Source organism: Lissotriton vulgaris, chromosome 1_1, assembly GCF_964263255.1.
Source record: "Lissotriton vulgaris chromosome 1_1, aLisVul1.2, whole genome shotgun sequence".
Lineage (NCBI taxonomy): Eukaryota > Metazoa > Chordata > Amphibia > Caudata > Salamandridae > Lissotriton > Lissotriton vulgaris.
The window spans coordinates 1,041,631,450-1,041,651,040 of NC_141685.1; the positions used below are offsets into that span (position 1 = coordinate 1,041,631,450).

Below are 19,591 nucleotides of genomic sequence, written 5' to 3' on the forward strand. Positions count from 1 at the left end.
ATCCATCCACCCACTGTGTCCCACTCCGACCCCTCTAAATATAACTCATTTTTTCTGAGCAAAAAAACAATCTTGGGCACAAATATATCTGATGGGAACATGCCTCTACTGCCATGGACGGATAATGTGTCTAAATCGCCATGGTACAGGGTGAGTTCATTAGCTCTCCTTCACAACTCTCAAAGCAGGTGCACGCTTATCACAAGTCCTTAACATTTTTTTTACTAATGCCTCCATTTTGAGAAGCTGGTGGAGTGGGTCACGTCCCTTGCAAATGGTCAAACTGATTCCCACGCGGTCCTACGGTAGTATTTCACACATGATGTGACCAACATAAACCTACGCCGCCCATGAGTACATTGGGATGGCTGAGCTGGTGACTGTGGAGAACTATAGTGCTTCCAACTTCCCCCCAACAACCCCCCAACTTCCATGATCTTAGATGCCTTGCGTGCACCGTTGGGCACTCAAGCAAGTGAGCACACATATTTCACGTCTGGAAACTCAATCTACCTCTGGGTCCGTCTGTGGTTTCTGCACAAGACTAAACTAAGACAAGCGACAACCTCAAGGTGCTTTACATTGTCCTGAAGCCCACCACATACTGATACCTTAGTACCCTCTACAGTTTCTCTGCGCGGGTTTGAGCTTCTCCTGGGTCCAGAGACTTCTGACTTTTACCTAAACCTCTCTGGCCTCAACTGCTTTTTATTTTTTTATTTATTCAGTTTTTACATAATTGCAATCAGGCCTCAAGAGAGACATCAGAGCACTGCACAGACCTACAAATGGAATAGCAGGCAAAGAAAAGGTTTGACATGAAGCAAGATTTTCTGGAGATGGAGAAGGCTTAATAGACATGATAAACGAGGAAAATAAGGTGATCTAAATAGAAAAGGTCACATTTTTTAGATTCATATTCTTTTTCAGGCTGAAATAGGGAAGGGGCAGTTTGAAGCAAAGAGCATCTTTCCTACTGCAAAAGCGAAGATGAGCAAAATCACAAGTTTTGTTCTGCTGCTCCCCCGCCCCTCTTCCTTCCCCCGGGTGATTTCCAGGCTAGCACATTCTCCAGATGAGAGCCAATACCTACGTTTGCTGGATGACGTCGGACATAGGAGAAGGAACAAAGTGGATGAGTAAAGAGATAAGGATGGAAAGAGTGAAGTATTAGAGTGACTGTAAAGAGGGAGGCGATGAAGGAAGAAAAGGAGGGATATGAACAATTAAAAGATAGGAAAATATGAAAGCAAGGAAATACAAGGATGGGGAGGATAGAATGGTGAAAAAAGAGGGAATAAGAAGGAAGAAAGAAGGTTTACTTCAACGTACAACAGCAAAATAAAAAAAATTGAGAGAAAGAACAAACCAGCGCGAACCTCTCCGGGGCGCAGAGCAGCAGCAGGGCCCAGCAGAGCAGGGCGGGGGGCGGCAGGGGCTCGCAGAGGTGTCTCCTGGGGCAGCCGCCCAGGTCCACCATGGTGCGGCTCCGAGCCCCAAGCCTCTAGTGGTGGTGCTGCTGCGCTCGGTAGGCCATTTAACTTACCGGGCACTCTGACGGGGGCTCCTTGCGATGGCGGCAATCTCTTGGGCACTTCTCCGGTCTCCCTCTTCGGCATGGGAGACCGGCAACGTCCTCCGCTTCTCCCGGGGCTCCCTCCAGGCCACGGGAGCCCCGCGTGGGCCACCATACTTCTTCTCCTGGGCCGCCGTCCTGGCGGGGGCTCCTTGTGACGGCGGCAATCTCTTGGGCACTTCTCCGGTCTCCCTCTTCAGCATGGTAGACCGGCAACGTCCTCCGCTTCTCCCAGGGCTCCCTCCAGGCCACGGGAGCCCCGCATGGGCCGCCATACTTCTTCTCCTGGGCCGCCGTCTTCCTTCTTCCCCCGGGCTGCGGGGGGGCGGGCACTTCCGGCCGGCCGCGCTAGGATTGGCCGGCCGGCTAGTCACTTCCGGGTCGCCGCGGGCAGCGCGGCGGCCCGTCTCTAGCTCAGGCAGGCGGGCGGCGAAGTTTCCCGAGGAGTGGGCTCCCTCAGCTCACGGGAGCCCGGCAGAGCGCCCTCCATGGTAGTGCTGGTGGCCGAGGCTGCTGCAGGGCCCCGCTGCGGCGGGACGGACGGAGGCGGCGGGACGCAGGAAGAGGTGGCCTGAGCTGCAGCCTAGGACTCGTGGAAGGGGCGCCGAGTGCCGTCAATGCTAGAACAGATTCGGGGGCGTTCCCGAGGGCTTTTGGCTGACGTAGCGTGACGTCGCGAAAAGCCAAAAATTCTCGGGAACGCCCCCGAATCTGGTCCGGCATTGACGGACAGGCCCGTCTTCCAATGGCTAGCCTCCATTTATGGAGCTAGCCAATGGAAGACGGGGGCCGTTCCTGTCTCCCCTACCATAATCATTAGGTTTTTCGCCTGCGCGAAAAAGATGCGCAGAACGCATCTTTCGCCAGGCAAAACCTAAAAAGCAGCTGAGTAGGCAACTCCTCCTACTGGGCCTTGTACTAGCCCAATGTAGGGTGGCCATCAGAGGGATGTCCCCCGACAGCACTGAAAACAGCAGACTGGCTGAGAGATATGGTTGAAGGGGCGAATGCCATGGATTGTCATTTGAGGAAAACTCGTAGAGATCATAAATTTGCTGATGTGATGACCTGCCAGCCTGTACAGCAATGCTCACATAGCTACTCCATACCCTTCCCCCCCGCCACCCCCCAACACACACAAATGCTGCCTTCCCTTAAGTTTGCTTGGGGGATGGAGTCGCTGAGTGCATGGTGATAATTGACCAAGGACACCTCATACACACTCACAACCACACGCACACCTCATACACACTCACAACCACACGCACGCCCTCAGCACAGCTGGAAGCACAAGCAAACGAAACAAAGAGCAGGTGTGCAAGTTCAGGGATTTACTCTGCAAAACTTACCGTTTAGAGTACTTATGGGTTCGGACCAGTCAGTGTGAGCTCGTGTTACGTTGTTTTCATCCAAAATAAAGAAATTCACCCTGAAATATAGAAGAATGACGTCAGAAAAGCAATGGTGGCAAATGAGCAAACATCCCCCAGAGGTCTACTGCGGGAATGGGTTTGCGGGTCGTTATGGGTGAGTGTCTGACACAAGACCGAGACACTGCTAACAGGAAGTGACGTGTTGAGAACACTCAGACATATGGAGTAGGTCATGAGACGTAGAATGATTCTACCACTGCGATCAAGCGTAGATTGAGCAAGGCGTCTATGAACCTGGGATACTTCTTCCTGTGAAGGGGTGCATCGTGGCGCTGAACTCGAAGGGGGGGGGGTGCAAGCTGAGGACAGTGCATACACCGGGTAGAAGGAGGTGGCAGTCATTCGTGTGGGCACCGCCTCAACCTGGACAAATCAGACAATGAATAACAAGACCAGGGGGCAATTTGAAGGACGGCGAATACTGAAGCAAGGGTGCAAAACGTGATTAAATCGAAATGCCTTGGGGGAGAGGGGGCGTGGAGCACACCAGTCATGCATGGCCTTGTGGAAGCTTCTTGGAGTGCGTGTGCCCCATCCTCAGTAAAGCTGATTGATGTGCGTGTGCCCCATGCTCAGTAAAGCTGGTGGTTCGAGCGCGTGTGCCCCATACTCAGTAAAGCTGCTTGCAGCGCGAGTGCCCCTCCCGGGCCTAACTCGTCTAAGACTTTTATCCCCAGGCCGCGCTGATGAGCGCACTGGCCAGAGGCCCCTCTTACCTGTAGGCCGACGAGGGCTGCAGGGCCCGGTTGCAGTAGGGCCCCGGCGCCGCGGCGCAGTCCTCCGTTCCCACCTGGTAGCCGAGGACCGTGGTCAGGGTGAAGCTGCTGCTCATGCCCTTGTTGCTGACCTGGAGCAGGTCTCGGGCCGCCCTGCAGGGCACTGTCTTGAACTGCCCCGCGTAGTACACCTGCGCCGTGGGGACGACCAGCAGGGATCTGATGGCGTCTGTGTCCGTCACACCGGAAAGAGAAGCCACAGCGGCAGAGTTCATTACAGTGAGCGCGGTGTGTGTGACGCGCGCACAGCAGCAACCAGAACCCCTCAGCACGGACACAGTGCTGCCCACGCACGGTAGGTAGAACGATTCTAACAACCACCAAGGAATGCTCTGCAAAGAACACGACAAACAATGCTGAGGGGTACGGGTAGAAAGAAACCGGGGACACATAATGACGATGCAATGGTGGGGGAGGGGGTAAACTTGGGGTCTGTCGTGCTCGCAGGTCGCAAGTTTGTAAAAAAAAACAAAAAAACAGTGATTGGGTGACTAAACGGGATGCGCAACAAAATGGCTGGGCGTGAACTAGTACCTAGCAAGGCGATGGTGGAGACCGCGACCAGGAGGGAGGTGGGCGTGTACCCCGCGCCGGAGATGCAGCTCGGTATGTTGGCGACAAAGGACCGTCCCAGGCGATTGTCGATCATCCGGGTTTGGTTTCCAAAGAAATTGAATGTCGCTGAAAAATAAACGAAAAGAACAAGAAAAGTTAGAATATATATAAATGTACGCGTAGTTTCTCATTTGGTCGTGGTCTCTTGTATGCCACTTTGCTCTTCGAGACCAGTGGGCAGTGTGAACACACATTAATGTAAATTGGAAAGAAAAGGGCAACTTATTTTTCCAACGGATTTCTGTAGCTCTGTGCACATCACCATGTCTTGTGTCAGCTAGACACAGGTCACTCTACATAGAAGGGTGTCTCATAATGTATGCATAAGCATGCCCACAATACTTTCACTTCACGCTTGTCCTTGGATGAGGAAATACCTTGGAAGGATGAAATGCTGAGTGAACCCTGCCAGAATTAATACACACAGTTCAGCAGCGCGCGCTTCCGCCCACCTGTACATCATGTTATAAACACGGAATCGTATGACGTGCCGTGATTAATCGCTATATATTATGTGACGTGACCGTTACACAAGTTGTGTCATTTCACTTATAGACGCACGTGCCCACTCAATGACTACTACCAGTAGCGAGCGGGCTGCCTGACCCTTTCCATCCCAGAAGCAAGTGATTGTAAAAGTACTCACGGAGGGTGGTTAACGATGAGATGGGCACCGCCGAGCCCAGACCAGCGACCGCCACGATGCACAGGAGGGCGAGCATCTTCATGGCGAGGGTGAGAGAGTGGAGTCCACGGAGGCCGCGGAGCCGGGCAATATCTGCTGAGACCGGGGGCGGGGCTAAAGGGCACAAGGGCAGAGGGAGGGTCACAAGCCACTGACCCTCCCATGCCAGCTCCAGCCAGCCTGGCAGAACCTGTTCGGACAGGGGGGGGCTAGGGCAAGCACGTAGAGAAGGAAGGGCGTAGACAGGGGGAGAAGGATGAGGAGAGAAAATAGGATGTGAAGGAGATGAAAGGATGTGAAGGCGGAAGGAAAGAAATGGCAAGAATAACGGAAGCAAAGAGGGGAGAGGAAAAGAATAAAGAGGAGAAACGAGAGGGGGGAGTGTAGAAGGCAGGAATGAGAAACATGTAGAGGAGGGGGATGTGAAAAAGAGGACTGTGACGACCCCATACAAAGGGCGGACATAGGCGGTGGGCTGCGAGCACTTCTCCGGTCTCCCTCTTCAGCATGGTAGACCGGCAACGTCCTCCGCTTCTCCCAGGGCTCCCTCCAGGCCACGGGAGCCCCGCGTGGGCCGCCATACTTCTTCTCCTGGGCCGCCGTCTTCCTTCTTCCCCCGGGCTGCGGGGGGCGGGCACTTCCGGCCGGCCGCGCTAGGATTGGCCGGCCGGCTAGTCACTTCCGGGTCGCCGCGGGCAGCGCGGCGGCCCGTCTCTAGCTCAGGCAGGCGGGCGGCGAAGTTTCCCGAGGAGTGGGCTCCCTCAGCTCACGGGAGCCCGGCAGAGCGCCCGCCATGGTAGTGCTGGTGGCCGAGGCTGCTGCAGGGCCCCGCTGCGGCGGGACGGACGGAGGCGGCGGGACGCAGGAAGAGGTGGCCTGAGCTGCAGCCTAGGACTCGTGGAAGGGGCGCCGAGTGCCGTCAATGCTAGAACAGATTCGGGGGCGTTCCCGAGGGCTTTTGGCTGACGTAGCGTGACGTCGCCAAAAGCCAAAAATTCTCGGGAACGCCCCCGAATCTGGTCCAGCAGTGACGGACAGGCCCGTCTTCCAATGGCTAGCCTCCATTTATGGAGCTAGCCAATGGAAGACGGGGGCGGATTCCAACCCCTATACTATACTCATTAGGTTTTTCCTAGCACATGCGTACTTCGTACGCATTGGCTAGGCAAAACCTAAAAACGGCACAATTTCAGATTAACAGAAAAACCGGCACAAACACAAGACAGATAGCAGCAGACCAGCTGACGAGCAAGGCGCTCCCACTGGACCTCCAGGGATGAGGTGCAGGCAGGAGCCTGTGAGTGGAGGAGGGCCTCGAACACCTACCTGCACAGGGCACTGCACAGGGCAGCGGCAAAGGCACAGCAGCGGAGCTGCAGGGGGAGAGAGCAGCTCTCATACGCCATGAAATCCCAGTTTGGAATTGGCTTGTGTCCTAAAATGGCAGTCAAGTAGGTTGCAATACCTGCACCCTGATACTAGTCAAAGTATGGCGTGATGGTGGTCTTTTAAAGAGTTGACCGACAGCATCATTTGACAACCAGTTTTTACACTGCGGTCCTAACAGGGCAGAGATATACAGCTTCATCGGGGGCGCCAAGAGGCTATATGGATTAGGCTGCGAGTGGTCCCACAAAAGCTGTTGTTACAACCGTGTTATGGAGTGGCCTGTGACAAAATAGTCCAAATCGAGGCATATAACTGCATGAAAAGTAATCCCCAAAAATACAATTTCGTCTTTCACCTAGACTGCTTTCTTGGACCACCTCCAAAAGGAAGATTTCACTCTGGTTGTGACTTCATGCGCATGATATTCTACAACTCACTAGTGTGACCTAGAAAAAAGTTTGGCAATGGTCTTTTGCAGGCCTGGCCTTCGCTTGGATAGCGCCCTGGGCGGAAGCAAACTTGCCACCCTTGGTCATGATTGTATGTAAAATAAGGCAACAGGAGGTCCCTTTTGTTTACAAAGGCTAGTCACTGGCTGATTTCATGAGAGCCAAGTTTTGCCTTTGAACACAAACATCTCCACCACTACCCCAAACTCCGTCAATAACACACAGCTCAGCTGCTTCAGGGTAATTCCAAGTTGTTGGTGAGGAGCAGGTTGGGGTAAGTGGGCAGAGCGTTCCAGGTAGTTGAGAGAGGAAGAAGGAGGTTAGACGAAGGTTAAACTCAGGCGCTATAAAGTACATAGGAAAAAAAACAACTGATTAAATAAAAAGCTGAATCCCTGGAGCCAGATCGAGACTGACTGAGGCAGCTCGGTGCTCTCCTCTGAAGGTTGGCGCGCTGGGCATGGGCCCAGCTCGGCCATGCTAAAGGCCGGCCCTGGTCCTTTGAGTATTATTTGAAATGGTGCAGGTCCGAGTATTCACCCAACAACACCCCGAACCTTTCACCTGCCCCTTGGTCCTCTGTAAACCCCTGGAATGAAGTCCAGGGTGTGAAACTCCTATTCCTTGGAGGGGGAGGAGCGCAAGCAGTCTACCGCCGAAGTTAAAAATAGTCCCTAGCTGTTTAAACAAGCATTTGGAATCCACAGATGGGCGGGGGAGGGGGAAATAAAGCAGAGCCAAGAACTGCAGGAGCGCTGCTTTAAATCTGAATTCAGCATATTATCCACTATGTTTCAGGAAGTCAACTTCATTCCTCATCTCACCGCCGTCTGTGTTTTAATAAGCACAACAGAGTACGGAAGGGTGGGGGAACCCCGATATTCACTTCTGCCATTGTGCACTGCACATCGCTGCCGACTTGTCTCTGCATGGTATTCCTCGTGCTACACATATGCCAACATGTCTCCATGAGAAACTATGCGCAGCCTGCACACATGCCCTGAGCCCTATACCCACCAATAAACAGCTGCAATCACTGCTACAACACTGTAGTAATGCCTCACCCCTTCTGTATAATAAAAATTGCTGCACCTCTGAACTACGCTATTATCAGGGCCACTGGAATTATCGAAAAAACGTTTCTAGCTCAGGGGGTTTGTGTTTGCCGCCCCGCGACTGCCGTAGGCAAGCGGGTGGGGGCTTCCGTCCCCCGCGCTACGCCACTACCTCTGCACCTTGTAGCCAATTTTACAGATCTGCATTCTACACCCCTTGAAACAAATCTGAGTGTGTTTCTCGGATAGACCCTGCCGTGCATACTACCCCTGCTTAGGGCTTTAAGTGGGCCGGCCGGGTCTTGCCGGTGCTCAGCACTGGCAGTTCTAAAAAGCAGCTGCTGAGAGGAGTCCCTATCGGGCTCTCCATGTTTGCCCTCACCCTCAAGGTGAAAAAAACAATCTGAAACTCTGCAGCAGTACCAGCCTTTCATGTAAGAGACTCGATATAGTTATTTCAGTCTCATCACGTCAGAACTGAAGCATTTTCAATATGTTATACTACGAAGCCATGGCTGTTGCTTATTAATTTTATGCAACTAAAACCCATTGACAAAGCCAATAGTACTGGCTTGTTATAAGTGTAATGTTATTTGCTGTATTATATAGTACTGGCTTGTTATAAGTGTAATGTTACTTGCTGTATTATATAGTACTGGTTTGTTATAAGTGTAATGTTACTTGCTGTATGATATATCTTGATGTAATGACAGAAGTGGTAAAATACCAGTCGGGCGGCACAAGAAGCTAAGTATAGATTTTCATCTTAGGTGTTTTTAAACCCTGCTGCAACACATCTTCCTAGGGGCCTACATCCTTTGCTATACATCTCTCCCGAATACTACATATTCTACTACATTCTCCCTTGAATGCTACGGTGTACTCCAGCGATGCCCGCTACAAAGCGCTTCGACGCCTCTTCAGGGGTAGTAAGCGCTATATAAATGCTATTAAAATACATCTCCCCACAACAGCACGGTCACTGCTACACATCTGCCCGAGCCCTGCACCTAATTCCACGCATCTACCTAGAGTTATTTAAAACCGCTACTTCTGTTCTGTACCACACTCGTATACCGACAGGCACTGCGCGGCTTTAGGAGTTAGGACTGTCTACATTCTACTTACTCTGGGTCCCTCACTTCTATTCAGTGCATAACAAAACAAGGAGGCCGCAGCAGCCGCCCTGTTAAACTCAAACAATATTCCCAGATCCCCGTAAAAGGCTCTGTGATAGAAAGGAGGTGAAAAAATATGGATTAAGAATTCTCGGCTGCAACAAGACCTTGAGTGCACTGGCCACACAGCACACACCTTGGCGCCATATGTATGTTATTTATTTGAACAAGAATTCTCCCCTTAATCCACCGCCCCTTCTCCCCTGCCGATTACGATTTTTTAAAGTGATAAATGCTCATTGGCAAAGAGAAAAGTGGGCGGCGATATAATTTGGCAAGATCAATGGTATCCGCGAAAGTTTTCTTCCACGACTGTGTGTTTTTTCCATCTTCTCACTCTTCCCTCAACACCTCTCCCTAATGAAGGCAAAAGCATTAAAGTTCGGTAGACGCCTGTGAAAAGCTTGAGCATGCACTGTTGGCGAAGTGCGCGGGCGGATGGGACATTTCTATTAACACGCGCCAGGACGGTGATGTTACTCGTGGTCTTTTCTTTTTCAGTTTCTTTCTCTAATCTGCGGTGGTAACGCCACGACCAAGGGAGAAACCAGAAAACCACTTTGAACCCTATGCGAAATAGTACTAAGGGAGCAAGTGATGCCTGCGTGCTCGACACTTGTTAGGTGGCTGTCATCTTTCTTTTCTTCCTTAAATGCCTCAATTATTTTATCTTTTTTCATCTATTTATCTCTCCACCATTCCTTTTTCCCATCTATACTTCTATCCTTCTTTCTTTGTCTTATTACATCTCTCTCCATCCACCATTTTTCTCGTCTTTTTCCTTCGCTATGTCCCTCCACCAATCCTTCAAACATAAACCATACTATCTTCCCTTTATCTATCCGTATATCAACCTCTCCATCCTTCCCTCCATACAAACTACTATCCATATTTCCCCATAACCAATCTTTGCTTCATAATCTATACACCATTTTAACATTCTTTCTCCATTTACCCATCCAATGTATGATTCTCTCCTTCAATCCAGTCACCCTTCCTTCCATCCATGCATGCATCCGTCTATGTACAGAAACCTCAGGCAACTCAGATATATAAGTTTAACAACCTATCTACGTAAAAAGGGACTGATAACATTGTACGTCTGGGGTATTGTCAAAACATATTTTTTTATTATTGTTAACTGGGAAAATACAAAACATGAAAAAACATAAAGTTACATCCTAAATTCATCTACAAGTGCAAATACTTTGTCTTTAAAATATCTACATCATATCCTAAACATCTCTCACCATACATATCCTCATATATACATCTCACCCAGACATACAGACAATGTACATACGTTTTTCTGAAGCAATCGATTCCTTAGCACCCTGTCCCTGGGTTTTTATACAGAAATGCTAAAGATCATTAGATATTATTTTGACATTGATACAATAAATCTCTTGTTTTCCTTTTTCCGGGGGCTTTAGGTATCTGAGACCTAGTATAGAGATTGATAGTCTTCTCTTTGCCTTAGGAACTCCTATCTTTACATTATCCATCCAACCCTCCGCTCTTCTCTCCATGCGTCCATTTCTACATCCCTTAGTTTTGTGCTTTTTTGTCTCATTTCATTTTCAACCTGGATACACACCTGCACCATACTATTTTTTAGTAGTGACATTTATGAGCTTCTTCTTGGAGACCAAGGGCCTGATTCACAAAGGTAAATTTACACTTTTGTGTAAGTTTACTTTTTTTGGTATTTACAAACTATAAGTTAAGAGTAACCTTATGACTGCAGAGGCTTTGCTGTAGGGGTGGAGAACTCCAGACATAAAAAGATAGCCCTGTCCTATCTTTCACAAACTACGATTTAATAGTGACTTTACAATTGCGGAGACTCCGCAGTTGGGGTGGAGAACCACGCAAATAGAGAGATAGGCGTGTCCTATTTTTTATGTGCAGAGTCCTTGGCCCATGTGGGGACTCTCTGCAGTCGTAAAGTTACTATTTAATAGTAGTCTGTGAAAACCAAAAAAGTGGACTTACACAAAAGTGTAAGTTTACTTTTGTGAATAAGGCCCAAGCCTTGATTAAAGAATAGTTAACATCAATATAGCTTTACATTAAACAGAAAGCCCCAGTGATACATACCCTGGTCAAGCTGTTAAAGAGGGGATTCATGATGCCCCTGGTCACGGTTCATTGGTCGATGAGCTCAACCGTCACTTGTAGGTCAACAGCCGCTATATAGGCACCACAGTGATACTCTGCACTGCTGCCCTATAGGTGATAAGTAGAGGTGTGTTTAGGGTTGCCCCCTAGCAGTTTTTTTTACTGGCCTAGCCCTGTTTGCAAGTACAGGCCAGTAAAAATATCGAGAAAATCATAGCAAACCAGTATTTTTTTGCTTCTGAAAGATACATCTAAAACAGCAAACACATAGAGTAATCAATAAAAAGTATTCAAGAGCTTTCTAAATTGTTTCCAATTAATTATAACAGCGAATAGAGGATTTATTGTCATGTTGCAAAACAATCCTGACCATTTCACACAAAATATTTTTCTCCTACCAGATCTTGATTGTTTCAGAATATTAAAATATAAATAGATGGACGTTTTTTTTTTAAGAAAGGTGGTTATCCTAGGAGTGGTACCTGCCAAGTGACCTTCTGTAGTGCTGGAGGCTGCTGGGCCCAGTGGAATGATGATAAATCAGTTGCTGTTTGTACTCAGTAAAGGGGGTGGTGATGGATAGAGCATCTGAATTAAACAGAATACTCCTACCCAGTCAACAGATCAGGGCTTGATCCATCACCGTTTTTTAGCTCACTGCACCATCCCAGCTCAGAACCTGGCTACATGCAAATTAGTCTGTCCCTGGTCCAGTGCATCATGGGAACAGGGCAGACCAAACTACCAAGCCAATTCTTTTACTGGGAAGGAAACAAGCTTCCGGGGACCGGTTTCTGGCATTACAGCCGTCTTTGGCCCGGCTTGCTTGAATCCTGATGGTGCAGTGAGCAAGGGACTCACATCTGAGCATACCCTTCCACGCTTGTGGTGGACAAAACGATTCAGAAAAGGGGGTGGTGATGGACAGAGCATCTGAATTAAACAGAATACTCCTACCCAGTCAACAGATAAGGGCTTGATCCATCACCGTTTTTTTAGCTCGCTGCACCATCCCAGCTCAGAACCTGGCTACATGCAAATTAGTCTGTCCCTGGCCCAGTGCATCATGGGAACAGGGCAGACCAAACTACCAAGCCAATTCTTTTACTGGAAAGGAAACAAGCTTCCGGGGACCGGTTTCTGGCATTACAGCCGTCTTCGGCCCGGCTTGCTTGAATCCTGATGGTGCAGTGAGCATGGGACTCACATCTGAGCATACCCTTCCACGCTTGTGGTGGACAAAACGATTCAGAAAAGGGGGTGGTGATGGACAGAGTATCTGAATTAAGCAGAATACTCCTACCCAGTCAACAGATCAGGGCTTGATCCATCACCGTTTTTTAGCTCACTGCACCATCCCAGCTCAATTGACTGGGTAGGAGTGTTCTGCTTAATTCAGATACTCTGTCCATCACCACCCCCTTTTCTGAATTGGTTGCACTCAGTGGCAGCGGTGTACACTGGCAGCGAAGAAGCTCACTGTTCTGATGAGGGCAGATAGGATTGAGATTTGATGGTGTTGCTCATGCAGAGGCCCTCATAATTCTAAGTTGTACAATTATGCATTTCTACCCTTTAGTGGTGGTGGTGTTTACTTTTTTACAGGTGTTGTTTGGTCATCCACCCTACCTCCAAGATAAACTCAATATTTGAATCTCTCCCACTAAAACTGGAGCAAATCCCACTTGTCTTAGACATTAATTTAATCTGCCCAAGCGATCTAAAACCGATACGTATGACTTTTCCAACCTCAAACAAGGCATAATCACCGGAGGAAAAATCCACTGGGTCTGCACCTCTCTAAATGCTCATTTATCCCAGGCCCTTGCTACAGAATCAGTGATACCAGCCCTATTCTAGTTGGCTGCCCCCATCCCTTGCCCCCAATTGTCAGTTATTATATTTTTTGTTATTTCACCATCAGCTGCCTACATGTCTAATTGTCCTATTCGAATTTCTGAATACAGCAATAATTAATAAAATGGTCTATTTGATAGAGCTCAGGCAGGATGCAAATGCCTTTTTGTAGGTAGCAGAGGAGTGAACAGTAAATCCATACTGCAAGAAATACTTCTGAATTTTTGCAGCAGACTCCAGTCTTTGCCTGTTTGAGGCACTTGGCATGAAGAAAATAAACACTGTAGTCGACACATCTAGTGACAACTTTGTGAACAGTGTTAAGTAGCCATTGATAATCTAAAAAGGTTTCCTGAATTTCTCTCACTGTCTGAAGCTCTTCCGGTCTGAAGCTTCTGCATGGGTGTTCTGAAGTGCTGAATGCATGTGTGTCTGAAGGCTCACAAGTAGCCTTAGCAGGACTTAAGTTTTAGCTTAAGTTTGTAAGTTCTGGTCTCATCTCTCTTAAGCCATTCTTGAAGTAGTGCATTTTTACACTATTGAGAGCTTATGAAGAGAGATCCGGACAATAGAATTACCATAAATGGATTTAAGGTTCTCAAAGGTAAGTGAACGAGTTTGTTGAGTCAAGAGGGATCTGACTAACGTGAAGCAGTATCAATTGGTGCCATTCTGTCTGTTCTCGGGGGCATGCTTATTCTTAAAGTTGAAGGACCCCTCTGTAACATGGCCTCCCGCTTCGGGCACTAGGCCTGAGTGCATCGTGCTGGATCAAGGACACACGCACACATGGAGTTATAGTGTGAGTCAGAAGACCACGTGCGGTGACTGCCAATTTATTATATAGCCTCTGGCCACGCCTGACCAGAGGATGGATTAGGGGCAGTTCTGGGGCATGCTTGGCATGCCAAGTCTCTGGCCTGGGAGTGGATTGGGCCTAAGGTTATACCGCTGCTGACTGGAGTGGTTGTTATTGTCCTCAGTCTCCTGGCTGCCTTGGCGGGTGTGGACAACATTGTCTCCCGAGTCACTTGACACAGGGGTAGGGCTGTTTGCTGGGGACCCTCTGAAGCCTGGCTGCCAATATGAGCTCTCCCACTCAATCACGTGTCCCTCCGCTTCGGAGACAGGCTGTGTTGGGGAGTCGACTCTCTGGAACCATGACACATTTCTAGTGACTGTTTCTTGACCCTTTCGGCAGTGATCATGGTACCGTCTGAGTGAAATAATGTCCAGGTTCTGGGCTCAAATGGGGTTCAAAACTTTCAACCCGATTTCCTGTCCTTTATCCATGCTTTGTCTCCAGGACTCAGACTCGTGCATGCCACCTTACACTGGCACGTATATTGGTTGGGTTGAGTGCGCATGGCGTGGCACATGCTGGATCATATGGAGGTGGAGTCCATCCTGGGGAGACTGGGATGGTGTCATGCCCGTGTCTATTGAGCATTAGGGACCATGGGGACTGTTGCATGGTGCAGTAAGGTGTCTCTCGGTATTCTCTTAGAAACCTGTGAATGCTCAATTCAGGATTGGCGCCTACAGCAACAGTGATTCTGAGTGTTTTGTTCAGGGTGTGCATGAAGCGTTCAAATTTGCTGTTGGCTTGTGGCCATTGAGGAGTAATTCTGAAGTGTTTTCTTTCCACAACAAATTGTATTGTATTTTCTTCCACAGTATAGCCTCAGGGGAGTGTTCATATCAATGTATATAAACATGCCATTTACATCAGCATCTATACACATCATAGACCGAAAATATTTTGCTACAAAGTAACTAAGTGCACAGTGTCCTACAATTCTGCAGTGTTTGATCATCGGTAGGATGGGCCATTGTCTGTCTTTATTTCATGTGGGATCCAAACAGCTCAAGAGTTCTTTCCAGCATGGGGGTTATGTTTGCGAAGGCTGTGAATTATAACACCTCTACAATGGGAAACTTGGAGTAACTGTGACCATTACAGTGGTAATGCGTCCAACTAGGAAGCTCCCAAAGTCTAGTCTCACCTGGGACCATGGATTTGTGCTCGGTTCCACAGTGATGATGGGTGCTGGTGGTTCTTGGAGACTTGTGAGCTGACACGATGGACAGTGTTTCACAGCTTCATTGGCTGCCTCTAGCCTGGGAAACCAGAAACCAGACATTTTCTCTCCTTCTGGACTTCATTTGAACTGTCCCATTGTGGCTCCATGAGGTAAGGACATTACCTTGTCTTGAGGGTTTTCAAGTATGATAATGCAGGCCCCTCCCAGCACTAATCATTCTGGGGTGGCGCACAGCTAATCATGAACCCTCCATATTTTGATCAGGTGTTCCATTTCGGAGCCAAGCCAGTCTTTGGCCTCTCTTAAGAAATTCTGCCACAACTCTCGATGGAGGGTGTCCATAACGTTCATTAAGACTGAGTCCAACTTCGTGGCATCACTGATCTCCTGCAGTGTGAGTTCTTGCGGGTATGCACCTTGTGTCATCATGCTGATGTACTCCTCTGTGGCTTCCGAGTTGTCATGGTTGTCTTTGGCATGAGCGGGTTGGTGTCGAGAGAGGAAGTCTGGATTCTTGGCCCCAGGTCGATAAGTTATTTCCATATGGTAGTGTTGCAGTTGAATGGCCCCGTGCTCGATCCGTGGAGGAGGATGTGCAGCTATGCCGCAAAATAGAGGACAAGTAGCAGATGGTCCGTGACCACATGGAATGGCCTAACACTGAGGTATAGCTGCAAGTGGCCACTCGCCCATTGGATGGCCAATGCTTCGCTCTCTATTTGGGAGTATCGGGTCTCTGTTAGCGTGAGTTCTTTGCTAGCGAATGCAAGGGGTGCCCATTTTTCTGGCTCCACTTCTTGTTTGAGGATGTCGCCCTGACCTATGGGGCTGGCATCAACCAGGAGTTTAGTCTTTCTCTTGGGAGTGAAATAGGCCATTATTGTTTTGCTCAGCAAGGCATCTTTCACCTTTTGGAAAGCCTCCTCCTCCTTCTGGTCCCACTGTAAGGGGGGCATCCGCTTTCGTCAGAGTGTGTAGAGGCTCAGCAATAGTCGCTAGGTTTGGGATGAACTGGCCTCAATAGATGGCCATGCCCATGAAGCTCTGGACTTCAGATATTGTTGTTGGTGCTGGGGCTTGCTTGATGGCATGCAACTTGCTCGGATCAATCTGGACTCACTCTTGGTTGAAGACATAGCCAAAGAACTCAATTGAATTTTGTAAGAAGCAGCAATTCTTCCAGTAGAGGGTGACCTCAAGCTCTGATGTGTCTGTTGTTCCTCAGCGGTTAAAGAGTGGATCAGGATGTCATCACTCACATTCATGACCCCATGAAGGCCAGCCATGGTCTCTCTGATGGCATCTTGGAAGGTCTTCCGCTACGGACGAGATCCCGAAATTCAGCCTCTTATATCTGCGTAACCCCAGCTGCTTTGAGAAGGTAGTGATGTAGCTAGCAGCAGATGGTTGTTTCCTGCATTGAGTTCCAGTTTAGGAAACCACCTTGGACCTTTCAGGTCAGCAATGATGTAATCCATTGTCAGAGTGATATGTTGTTACCTCTTTATGGCTTGATTGGGAAATCACATATCAATGCAGAGCTGTATCTTGCCGTGCTGCTTTGGTTTTTCAGCGATGACCATGGGGGGAATACACATGGTTGCACCGGATACTTTCTCTATCACCCCTTGGCTTTTCAGTTTTCTTAGCTCTTGCTCCACCAGTGATCTCAGATGGAAATGCACATGCCTGTGGCGAAGAGCGACTGGCTTTACAGTTTTGGCAATGTTTAGTTACAGTTGTGGGACCTTCAGACATCCGAGTCCTAGGACTAGTTCAGGGAACTTACTTATAAGTTTGTCTACTTGTAATGCTTTCACGTTCCTTGTGAAAGATACTAAACCTGAGGTCTTCAGAGTGTGGCTGTCAAGGAGGGTTTCGGCCTCTTTGTCAACATCAGGGAGAGTTGCCATGACTTCTTGGTTTTCAGATCTTTTTTGTACTGTCGTTTTTCCTCTTAGCGGGAGAGGCAACTATCTTCCATACGTGATTATTTTGGTAATCGTATTGAGCAGTGGCAGCCTTGGTCGCAGCGGCTGATATTATTGGATCCCCATTACATTTACCGAAGCACCTGTGTCAATAAGAGCTTTGACGCAGGACCCTTTGACGTCAACATGGCTGGTCGGTTGGGGCTGTCTGTGTCATTTGAGTTCATTTGTGAAGGTTATAAGGAATAATTATTTCTCGTCATCAGGTGCGGGGTTCCCCAATTGGTGTGGAGGTACCTTGGCGGCCCTTAAAGATGTATGGTCAAGTGTGGATAGCTGTTGGACTGACTAGAGCCGGATCTTGCCCTCTCTTGTCTCATCTTTTAAAGTAACTTCTATAGATGGAGGCAAAATGGTTTTGTTTACCACATTTAGATCATATGCAACTTTTGGTGTGGCATTCGTCCAGTGGATGCTCACTGCGGCTGCAGTGTCCACAGCTTGATCCCGGCTGACGTGGCACTGACGTCCTCATTTTCCTTGGCTTCCTGCCGGTGTGCACAGCGGAAGCGCGTTCCACTTTCACTGTGGGCGTGCATTCTAGCTGCTGCATTTCAGCGCTGTTGCTGCATACAGATCATGAGACCTGGCCAGAACCAGAATATCATCCAGGCTGATGTTTGGTTACTTCAAGGATAAGCTGTCTTAGTGCTTTGCTCATGCAGCCCTGGATGTATATGGCCTGCACCTCTTTTAGTTGATCGTCAGCTGTACAAGTATTGGCTAGTTCATGCAGTTGTGTGTAGAAAGTGTATATCGACTCACCTTTCCTCTGGTGAGCTTGGCGGACCTTGAAACTCTCAAAGTCTGGGTTTAATTGGGGGTCAAAGTGCACATTGAGTGCTTTAACTGCATCCTCCTAGTCATTAACAACACCTGTGTTAGGGAGTTGCTCAAATAATTTGAAGATTTCTTTGCCTTCATAAGGTGAGAACACTTTATGGCCCCATCAGGCTCATGGGTAGCTATGAAGTAGTGTTTTGTCCTTCCGAGCCAAGCCATGGTAAAACTGTAGCTGGGCCTAGTAGCTCACCGAAGGGTGGCAGGGCGCCAACTATGGCATGTGGTGGGGCAATCAGGTCTTGTGACACCCTTGGCTGAGGTGCTACATTAGCGTCATCTGGATGCAACGTATTATTGTCTCCTGGCATGTCTCTTCGCTCTCTTTTACTTTGTTTTGTGTTTTTATTCTTTATGATTCCCTTATCACATGTTGTTTCTCCTATTGTATCTGCTTCTTTCCTTTTTAGGTTTCGCCTGGCGTCCGCTGTGCAGCAGCGTTCGCGCAGGCGAAAACTTATGTTAGAACAGTACGGGGGCTTTGTCCCTCCTCTTCCATTGGCTAGCTCCATAAATGGAGGCTAGCCATTGGAAGAGATTCGTTGTCGATCACTCTTTCCCCGTCAAGACGCAATTCGGGGGCGTTTCTAGGTCTTTTTTAAAGTCCCGCCCTCTCCTCTTCCCATTGGCTGGAATTTTACCTTCCAGCCAATGGGAAGGGGAGAGCACGAAAAACACGCCCCAGAATCCCTACTGGGCGCGGTGTGCTTTCCGAGCAGCGTCTACCGAGGACATGAGGTAAGCCTCTGCCCCCCTGTTTGTGCCGTTGTTTTTTGCCTCTGGCTCCCTGTTTGTGCACCCCTTTCCTCCGCCCGCAGCTCTCCTTTGTCCCGCTCTAGCCCCCCCTTCCCTCTACCCATGTATTCTTTGCCAGTAGACGCTGTCACACTCGGTCGCCGGGAAGCCCATACAGGTCGGTCTCCCTGTCGACGCCTAGACACAGGGGGACAAGGACCCCGGGGTCTATGGGGCTCGAGGTGGGTTTCCAGGGAGCCCGTAACGTTGTTGATGCCCTGGGGGGGTGGGGGCGTGCTGGCCGGCATTGTTACAGGAACCCGTTCTGTTGTCGGACCGCAGGCGCAGCGTTCTCCTTAGCTGAGATATGGGGCATGCTTCGGGCAGTTGAGAGCGAAGGTCTGTCTTTGCCCCCCTTATTGAGACGGCTGCACGTGTGCCCGCACTTGTTTGTGGCGTGTAGCTATCACCCCTTCGCCCAGTATCACACCTGCGCTTCCACCACTCCCGCTACTCACACACATCTGTACTAATGAGAGGTTTGTCAGTGCAGCTGCTCTGAGGTGCATTAATGCCTTCCCTGTACATCTCTGAATGCCAGGAAACGGCCCGACCCCGTTTACGTATGCCTGCCACGGGGACTCACTCTGCGTGTGAACGGTGGGCACTGACTGGATTGTTCTTCTCAATGTCGCCCTAAAATGATAATCGTTACTGCGGCTCTTGTTATCTTCCAATAATGCCCCTCTTTAATAAAGCACATGTTTTATATCTGCAGATGGGATTTGTTGATAGTTTTGCCGCTGTGTGTTTACAATGCCTCTCTGGCTAGGATGATGTAATTTA

General features: G+C 49.0%; 2 protein-coding genes across 6 annotated transcripts in view; one reads left to right on the top strand and one right to left on the bottom strand.

Moving 5' to 3' along the window:
- The window catches only part of LOC147748484 (uncharacterized), a 28,502-nt gene extending 23,374 nt beyond the window's left edge, over positions 1-5,128 (bottom strand). Inside the window, exons 1-4 of the mRNA XM_086928357.1 lie at positions 5,047-5,128; positions 4,323-4,466; positions 3,726-3,972; positions 2,926-3,005 (exon numbers count right to left, since the gene is read on the bottom strand). Of these exons, the coding sequence (XP_086784483.1) occupies positions 2,926-3,005; positions 3,726-3,972; positions 4,323-4,466; positions 5,047-5,128 (553 nt within the window). The remainder of the gene's footprint in view (positions 1-2,925; positions 3,006-3,725; positions 3,973-4,322; positions 4,467-5,046) is intronic.
- The window catches only part of NFIX (nuclear factor I X), a 1,679,708-nt gene that overhangs the window by 214,190 nt on the left and 1,445,927 nt on the right, over positions 1-19,591 (top strand). The gene's annotated exons all lie outside the window — the stretch shown is intronic.